The 10,342-nt window shown below is 39.0% G+C and overlaps 1 protein-coding gene across 1 annotated transcript; it reads left to right on the plus strand.

The window, feature by feature from the left end:
- The first annotated feature begins 481 nt into the window (after positions 1–481).
- Positions 482–8,759, plus strand: LOC117292799 (Usher syndrome type-1G protein-like). Its single transcript, XM_033774960.1, has 2 exons — positions 482–754; positions 6,397–8,759. Exons 1-2 carry the CDS (start codon positions 594–596, stop codon positions 7,427–7,429), a joined length of 1,194 nt encoding a protein of 397 aa, XP_033630851.1. The 5' UTR covers positions 482–593; the 3' UTR covers positions 7,430–8,759.
- Positions 8,760–10,342: the final 1,583 nt, after the last annotated feature.

Below are 10,342 nucleotides of genomic sequence, written 5' to 3' on the forward strand. Positions count from 1 at the left end.
TAGGCCTTAATGCACGTGGGCTTCCATAATTCCTTCAAATTCTTTTTACCGGTCACCCATAAGGGTACAAATTAATACTCGAAACTAAACAGCAGTCTAAACAGTCGCTTTAAAAAAAGCATACCCTTTATGGAGTAGGCAGGCTAGGCCTAGGCGTAGTATTATGTAAATTGGATGATTGAGTTTGTCTCATTGTGGACATTCATTTGGCGCTTGAATTGCTCTAGCCCACCAAGGAACAACAGAAGGGTCTGTAATCTACCTGCACGGTGTACATAATAAACATTGATAACATTTTAGTACAGTCGAGTTTTTGTTTAGTCTGTGGACTGATCTTCGGTCGAGACACCGCCTGCAACCTTTGTAATGTTACCCGCCATCGCATGCCACGATCCGGTTCCAAAGTCCATTTTGAATTTCAATGAAATTCACACTGCTTAATGATTGCGTGAGTATAGGGACCGGACCGGTAAACTCATTCTGCAAGTGCAGGCTTTACCAAGTTGGTTTCTCTCTTTCGTACCGTCCCGCCATTTTGAACCTTTACATGGAGGTGTAGCGTTGTTAAGGAGGCAAAGTAATAGAGTGAAGTCATGAATCATTTTCACGAGGCGGCCCGTGACGGCCATCTTGATTTACTAAGAGATGCGACAAGACGAGACGCAAATAAACCGGATGATTTCGGACGAACACCGACGCTATGGGCAGCCTATGAAGGCAACACGGACGCATTGCGTTTACTTGTGTCTAGGGGGTACGTACAGTTTTTTTGTTTTTTTGGTGTTTTTTTAAAATAATATTTACTACATACAAATTAACCACAATTTCAATTAGCGCAGCTGGGATATTAATTAAATAGTCTTGTCAACTAAGAGAGGTTTGCGGTAGCACCATGTGGTGATTCTTAGCACAGCACGGCTCGATTTCAATAAATGATTTTAACTTAATTTGTGATGAGTTTGCATTATTTTTGTAGCTATTATAATTTTGTATGTAACATCAAGTTTTGTTTGGCATACAAAAATTGACATTTTTTTCGAGCCCAGCTGGCTTTTTAGGTGGCACTAGTTCGGCGCAAGACCTTGTCATTCATTCGAGAATAATCAGCATCTTCTTTGGAAATTAAAAGGTTCTGGTAAAAGGTCGAACCAAATTTGAAGGTTACTAACTTTTATGTTAAGACACTGGACACTGTTGGTAATTGTCAAAGACCACTCTTCTCACTTGGTGTATCTCAACATATGCATAAAATAACAAACCTGTGAAAATTTGAGCTCAATTGGTCGTCAAAAAAAACAAACTATGTCACAGGAAGTTGCGTGATGCTTGATTTCGAGACCTCAAATTCTAAATCTGTAGTCTCGAAATCAAATTCTTGGAAAATGACTTCTTTCTTGAAAACTACATTACTTCAGAGGGAGCTGTTTCTCACAATGTTTTACACAATCAAAAGCTCCCCATTACTCGTTACCAAGTAAAGTTTGATGCTAACAATTGAGAACGAAAAGAACATTTCACGTCATCGTGTTTGCCGATATCAAACATGCTACAACGATGTTTTATGTCATAGGAAAACGCTATGTGAAAACAATTAATGGCCAACTTTACAAGGTATAATCAATTGTATTCTTCTTTTAGATAACTGTGCTAAAGGTATAATACATCCGGTATTGGTAGAGATAACAAAATAGTCACAGACACTGTTTGCGTGTTGTGTGATCAACCAACATGAAACAACAAACCTGTGAAAATTTGGGCATAATCCGTCGTGTGAGTCACGAGAAAATGTATTTACAGCATTTATGTTGTAACAACCGAAGTCAGCTATTGCGTTTTTATGGTCCTTAGCTACAGTTTTCTCAACTATTCCACATAACAATTGTTCTAGAACTATGAAATTAGTTTAATCTAGGTTTATATTTAGTAACTTTCAGACTAAAATTAAACACCATTGTTTGCTATCTTTACGATACCTGTTAAACATTGGAATGGGCCTCTTGTAAAACTATGCACAGTTTTTTTCAATATACGCAGAGTCAAATTTCCTATTCTTATTTAAAAAATCTAGGCAAATTATGGCATTTCAAAGACATCAAATCAGAAAATGTTTGTATTGCAATTGCGCCGTTGTGTATGCGGGAACTTTATAGGGCCATGACTGTTCTGGGACATCCCCTCATTCCCCCTCTGTCCACTGCAGGGTCATGACAACACAAAATGGCGTAATACTTATTGACCTAATGCTTAATCTATTGTCCTCCAATATTGTCATTACAACATCATGATATAAGTAGTGTATGTGTGTATTGGGGTTTACACAGGGAACGCTCGTAAAACATTATTAGGTAACACTTTTTTTTATTATGCGTGATGACGATGTGGCAGGTGATTTGATAAGAAAGACTTCTAGGAATTCGACGACGTCTAGTCACTCGTGGGCAGCGCATGCAGAACTTCAATAAAAATATAAGATAATAATTTATTCAGCCAATGTTTAAAACAAGCTTTAAAATTTTGTTTAAAAAAAACCATCAGAAATTGTAATTCCCCGCAATTTCTCGCAAAATTACAACACTAAACAAAGATAATGACAAAACAAGAAGACAGCCAACACAGGGCTAGAACGCTCAGTTCGGCACGTTAATCCGTGGGTCGTTGGTTCGAGTCCAACTCTACCCTTCCCCCAGCCAGCCCCGGGTTCAGAGTGTACAAACAGAACATGGATAAAGTTCCCCTGAAGCTAGGCCTACAGTAGACAAAATGGATGTTTCTGACCGAAGGCAAACGGTGGTTTCACACCTTGCCAATTAATAAAACAAATCATGGATCCCACTGCGGTTTTTTTCCGACAGTCCAGTTTCGGCAGGGTCCAGTTAATAGTTTGGTTGCAATTTTTATATGCAGAGACTTTTTGCAACAATTTGATTGGCAGAAAAAGGCAAATAATAACATCGAGGATTAAACGGGAGCAAAGCTTATCAATACCCATGCATTGTCTGAAGAAATTATAAACCGGTCAAGGGGTCGCCTAGTCTGACTGTCGTTTAAATGCTGTATCAAAGTGCAATCAACCTTTGACCTGAAACTCTTACCAGAATGATGAACAAAGTTCGTGACTTGTCTGAAAACAATCAGGACACAACACATCATAAATACCATACAACTGAATAAGTGTGCAGTCTTGGATAGAGTGGACAGTCTGAAGATATGCTTCTCATTGTCTTCTAGGTTTGGAAGTGATGGGACCATGAATTATGAGCAATGTTTTGTTATTAGATTAAGACAATAAAATTAGCTGTTGCAAACAACTTACCAACCAAATGGACCGATGGTATCAATGCAAAACAAAGTTAATGGCCTGACTGTTTCGACTCTAGCAGAGTCTATCTCGACGGTTATTAGGTTAATATACAAAAGTACAGACAGGGTGACGGTTGCATTAAAACAAAATGAGGTTTTGAGGTATCTTGAGGTATTGCATTGGAAGCCAACTATCAACTTACTGTCGCCCTATACCAAAAGACATTTCAACAAAACAGTATTAAAGGGGTGTGGGACAACGGATATTTTCTGTAAATCAAACATCAGTCTTTTATCACATATCAACTTGACGAGAATACCACAGACCCTTCACATTCTCCACCTATAGAACAACATCCACTCCAAACCAGACCAAACGACCGATTACATCCATTGTGATTGGTCGAAAGGCACTGACGTCGACCATGTTTATTCAGCAGATAAAGGTGCCCAGGTGCGTCACGTGATCACACCAAGTAGCCTCGGCTAACATTTTAACAATCAGAACTGATCTCTCTTTTATTCGTGTATTTACTCAACAACTTGGTGTAGAGTGCACTGGTGTAGGTTGCTCGTCGGGCCCAGCGCAAAGTTCAACAGTGAAGAATATTGAATTTAGCGCACTATTGCTGTTACCTAGTGTTAAATCAGTGTATATACAGAAACTTGTCATCTGGCGCAAATCTCAAGTACTTGTGATAAATGCCTGCAATTTTATGTTGCTATTTCGGCTCTCGATAACGATGTGTGCAGAAGTAGGCTGAGTTAAAATTGGTTCGAATATTGTTAAGAAAAAAATATTATCCACATATTGCTTTGTTTCCTATGTTAAGTGCTTTTCTGGGTGTTCGTTGGCGAAACCTGTCGAATTTTTTTCTGTTTTATGGCTATGTCACGTTCAGAAATTAAATTAATTTGGTGTGATTCTTGATCATAGAAGTTTATTTTCTTGTTGGAACAGCAGCATTGTATGATACAAAACGTGCACAGATTGGCGACTCAAGGGTACAATAGAGAAAAGGTATACGCACTGTGAGAAGCAATATTACATGAGAAACAAAACCACCTTCAAAAACGAAACAAGGGATTAGATGAAAACAGAGAAGAATCCAGTTAAAGGTGAAGTTTGGAACACTTAAGAACAACCTTTAAAAACACTCCCTTCCAACACAATATCATCCATGAAAAGGCAGTACTCGATCAGTACATCATACCTGCCCTATCAAGGTGCCGAAAAAATAATGGTGACTGAGAGGGCTTTGTAAAGAATAATTATATGAGTTACAAAGGGGGTGCGTTCGTTTAGCTTCCCTGGGTTGACCCCGGTGTGTGGCGGTTTTTTGTTCCAGGACAAGTGTGTGCAGATAATTACCCACGTTCGTCCTGGTAAAAAAAACCGCCACGCACCGGGGTCGATCCAGGGGAGCTAAACGAACGCACACAAAGAAGGACAGAGTGACGAATGAGGACCTAACAAAGAAATCAAGATTGAAGGATATTATTAAGGCCATCAATTAAAGAAGTGGAGTTGGGCAGATCACTATAGCAATGACATGGCAACAGGTGGGCATGCCGAACAACCAGTTGGACTCCATCCAAGAAACCGGGAAAAAGAGGGAACAAAACAGAAGAAGGAGAGATGAACTTAACAGTTTATATAGGGGCATTGCTTGGCCACATACTGCTCATGATAGATTGAAATGGCGAAATGGCAAAGAGGATAGGCTAGAAAGAAAGAAGAAGACAGAATTGTGGAAAACATTCAACAAAATATAGTGTGTATAATTACTAGACAAAATGCTTTTCTTGCTTGTGCATTGTTTTTGTGGTTAATCACATTTTGGGCAGTAAGTCAGATACTTTTAGTGCATACTCTACATAGTTATTATTGTGTGTATTGTTTTATTTCATTTATTTCATTCCGTTTTGGGGAGGGGCGTGACTTGGCATCGCTTCCTGTATCTCCAGACACGAAATAAAAAGTAAACAGTTTGTTGACTTATTTCGTCATTTACTATTGGATTAAATTGATATGCAAAGTTCAAATGCTATTTCAATAACTTGCTGTGCTGCCCTTCTCCAAATATTTTTCATACAATAATAAGTTCAATTTCCATGGAATTAACATCGAACATCGGAACTCATTAGTACAAATTGCAATCATTCAATGCGATAAATAACAAAATGTTGGTATTTGAACAATGGTTTGCAACGTTTGTAATCTGCTTGGACTTAAAACTGTTAGCTCTTAAGGAAACACAAACACGGATCCAGTTAAATGGCAAATTAATGTCAATGTAATTGTGCAGATAACGATCTGGTATAGTCTCATCACACGATTAATTACCCATTAACAAGAGGTGATGGTACACCGGTAATAGACCTTTGTCATGAGGCCGCCATCTGGTCTTGTTACCCGTATTCATTAGTACTAATGAATACTGATTACCATGACAGTAAAAATGGATCAGACTATTTTTCAACCGATTTTTTTTGCGTGAATTTGAATAATGATTTTGTTTTTAGATTGTTGTGTCCATGCGTACGTACAATCTACTGACTGACAAAAACTCCTCGAAAATACAAAATAAGTATTTCTGTCGAATCCTCGTGGCGAAAACTCCCATCAAAAAACACAAACATGTCAGGCCCACTAACTTCTTAAAGGAAAATAATAAACGTTTGAAGTATCAATACAAAACTTTTTGTAAGAAGCCTTTTTAACAGCAGCTGTCGATGACATTAATTTTTTATAAACATTTTACTTTGAAAATAAGGTTATGTAAAAAGATAAAAGTTTTTATGTCGCAAAATTTGAAATTTGAACGTTTCTCAGACTGCGTGAACATTCGCTCCGGAATGTCGGGCGATATCTAAAAAACGCGACCATGTTAGTTTTATTGTATAATGTCTACATTTTTAAGGATTATATGAAACAATCAAACGGTCCCAAAAACAAAGGAATAACTTTACCTTTAAATATCATGAGCTCATGATCTGTTATTTCAACCATTATTCGGAAAAGGACTGTTCGGCGTATATTAAAATAAAATGTGTTCCCTAAAACATAATTCCTTTTTTCTATTGTCTCCCTAGGGGAGATCCAGACCTCTGCGACACCCAGGGTCACGCAGCGCTTCACTACGCCGCACTCAGTAACCACCTGGACACGTTGACCTTTCTGGTATCCTTCGGCTGTAACATCTGGTCCCTGACCAACGACTACCGGACCGCCAAGGACCTGGCCGCTGAGAACAACCATCATCAGTGCCTGGCGTTCCTGGACGATGTCACCGCTCAACAATCAGCCAAGAACCAGAAACAGGTGAAGAAAATGAGAGAGAAGGCTCTGGATGAAGCTGATAAGAGAGTCAAGAAAGTGAACAAGAAGCATGCCGAGCACGCCAAGTGGGTCATGAAAGAAGAAAAGAAAGCAGCTAAGGATTCTGGACGCTACGTGAAGAAGAAGAAGGGTATAATATCAACTACAAGCAACAACTCCAGTCCAGCTATGGGTCGACCCTCGAAGAGCAACACAGGAACGTTCTCTTCGACATCGGATGCGAGATCCACGATCAGCGAACCAAGTGAAGGTCGGGATCCGGAAGCTCGTCCGGACGTCCGGGAGTCGAGCTTCTGGCTCCCGACCTCAGACCGCCCCGTTGCCGAGAGCCTTCAGAGTATACCGGCAAATAAAATAGACCTATCAGACAGTACAGCCGATGAGGACTTACTGACTGATGCAGTTACAATAGAACATGTGAAGAATGGACGTCGGGATCCAACAGTGTCCAGAGCTGTTGATGACGCCAGAAGACCCTCTTCGTCTGCTCTGCAAGCAGCTGCTGTGGACTTACCCTGGGACGAGGAGCTGTTAGACTCGGACGAGGACGAGGAACATTCACAAACCAGTGATTTGGAGTTTTTCCTTGCAGTGTTGAATTTATCGGAGTATCTGCCGATGTTTACACGTGAGGAGATCGATCTTCAAGCACTGGTTCTTCTAACGGACGATGACTTTGTCAAATTAGGTCTGCCCCTGGGACCGAGGAGGAAACTGACTGATGCAATAATTAGGAGGCGAAACGCCATGGGCGCGCCGGGCATCATGGGAGATTCACAGCTTTAGCTTAGGAACTCAAAATATAATTTTGGAGTTCAACAACTTTTAAGGATCTTGAGACCCATGGTTGAAAAATGTATTGATGAGGTCACAGGCACAGCGTCAGATGTCAGGCACAACTGGGTCTTGATGTTGACCTCTAAACAACCCCAGCGCTGGTCAAACTTTTGACGTGATACAAATTGACATCAGCCTTGCCGAATGCCAGAAGAGCAGGATACCAGTCATGTGGAACATGATATGAAAGTTTCTGATCTAGGCCTATAGTAAATTTACCAGAAACTTGTGGAAGTTTAGAAAGCAAGTTGAGTTAACCCAGAAAATGTCACATGATTGGCCGGTGCGTTTTCTAGATAAAGGACCCTATGGTTTTCTTCTAGAATTTTAAATATTAAGTGGAGTTTTCTTGTCATAGTCCAAATGCTGCCTGCCATTATGGAAATCTGTATATTTAAAAAATATTAATCTCTGTTTCAATATTGTACATGATAATTTTAAAACCTACTCGAACACAAGTTGCAGGTTCTTCAAACGTCGAATCTTCAAAATGGGAATTATAACGCATTGTGTGTATGTTTTATTTTTCCGGTCGGCGAGTGTTTTTTTTTCCCCGAGACAGGGATGGTAATAGTGTCTTTGGTGCCAGTTCTCCAAATCTTTTACTCCACATTTCATGACACATTTTAAATTGATGCAATATTGCTATTTGTAATTTAGTTTGCAATCAAGGGTTCAAATCTCTTTGGTGACCGCGGTGACCTTTACACACTTTGGCCGCCTGAGGATTGTCGGATGATCTTTCCGGTTCGATCTCTTTGGTAAAACTGCATATTGTTTAATTGGTTAATTTGTACAAAGTTATAATTTCTCTGAAAAAGTCTTGTTTTGGTTTAATTTCTATGCAAATGTCATCACCTGACCATGACGTGATTAAAATCAAAATTGCGTAAATGAAGATGAGGTGGTGGATATAGTTTTCTTTAAAGTCCATGATGATGTTTATCTTCTAAAACATGTACTCGTGTGTCAAAATGATTTATTCCAACTGAACACACAAGAATAAGAGACCACGATGACACACATACCTAAATTAAGTGGCAATGTCTAAGGTTTTTGCAATCAGCGAGCACGGCTGGACATTTGAAAACAACTCTAGGGCAACACTAATGAAAGCCTATTAATACCAAAGGTCTCTGTTATCAGCGAGTACGATAAATTCAACCCAATACTTATATCACAATTTATGAATAATTAATATTTAATGAGTCCTCGATCTGCTGGGTAGTTCTTTGATTGTCCATTTTGTGTAAAGGTTTGCCGATGTGTAGAATTCCAATATCACCAAGCATAGTTTTAAAGTAAAAGGAAATGGCTGTCAATCAGCAAAAGGGTTGCAGGACAGCACAAAAAGTAACTAAGCACAACAAAATCGTGCTTACCAGAATAAGGTTAACAGTCAAAGTGCTATGTCACATGAATTTGTTTTAACTTGTACATGCTCAAGCAAAACATTTGTAGGCAATAATCTTGTCTGCTTAAGCAGCTCTTTGAAATTGGGTGCTGGTGATCCAAGCAACTCTGACAGAGGTTGCCGCCCCCCCCCCCCATGTCCTCATACTTTAGCACTTCTTTTCCTGGTGCACCAATGTACAAAAGTACCCCCCTTAAATAAACCCTCTAAAGAATTCATACAGAGATTCCCAGAACTTGAGACACAATAAGAAGCGGGGTGGGGGGGGGGGTTACATAATGCCGCAGCCACATATCGAACACAAAATAGACAATGGACATCATAAAAATACACACTGCAAACCACTCCATCTCTTTTAGTCTTCCAGTAATTTTAATTTATTTCAATAATACAAATAATATTTGCGGTTGTAATTTGACGATTTCCAAAATAAATGTTAAATTTAATCATTAAGAAAAAGTGAAAGGAACCCTTGAAATTACAAATTTTATGATTTTAACAAATATCGTTGTAAGCTATGCATGAGGAAAAACAATCACAGACTCGGACAAAGTGAGATATCGAACCCAACATTGTTTTGTGATTTTTCATTAAATTTTGTGACATTTCTTTACCAATAAAAAGCCAAATAGACAACATCGTCATTTCTGAAACACTGAACTTCACATATGTTTATTGACTTGTTGTTCTATGTCACTCCCATTACTTTTTGTTCACATGAAACGCTTAATAAGGGAATCAATGTGTGGTTAAGAGGTTTTCAACTAGTGTTTTATTCCCAACGAGGCATGGTTCTTGATAATTTTACCGAGACGTAGTCAAGGTAAATTATCAAGAACCAGGCCTCGGCGGGTTTAAACCACTACTTGAAAACCGATTCAACACACTTTGATTCCCATTCATATATCAAAGTATGAAATGTTCTTTCCCAACTCCTACTTAAAATGTTAAAAACATAAACATGATTTACGACCAATACACCTCAAAAATAGTTATCGTTATTTTGTATATATAACCTTTACACCACACTACAAAATGCCCCCCCCCCCCGACAAGCAATGTTGTCTTGCAACATCACCAGGGTTGGAAATTTTTAGAACTGGCGCGTTTTCTCTACAGATATTTTAACTGGAGTATTGGTAAAAAGCGAATCGTTGGCACCCTCCCTATCATAAGATTCGCAGGACACATAGTTCCGCAATTTTGAATTTTGTTTTCTATTCAAGCCGAGAGAAAACAGTCTGTTCCCTCGATATGAAAGGTACAGAAGGATTGTTACCACCATTCTTTAAACAGGTGACCAGACAAAGACAGCAACACTTTAGCCCTTTTAAAAACCTTTTCGAAATCGAGGCTGAAAGAAAAAATAGTCTGGTTCCATGTTTGTGTCATGAATATTAGCACTTATTACCGTTACTGGATAGAGGAAACATGACCAAGGATTTGGC

The sequence above is a fragment of the Asterias rubens genome, chromosome 7 (assembly GCF_902459465.1).
Source record: "Asterias rubens chromosome 7, eAstRub1.3, whole genome shotgun sequence".
NCBI lineage: Eukaryota > Metazoa > Echinodermata > Asteroidea > Forcipulatida > Asteriidae > Asterias > Asterias rubens.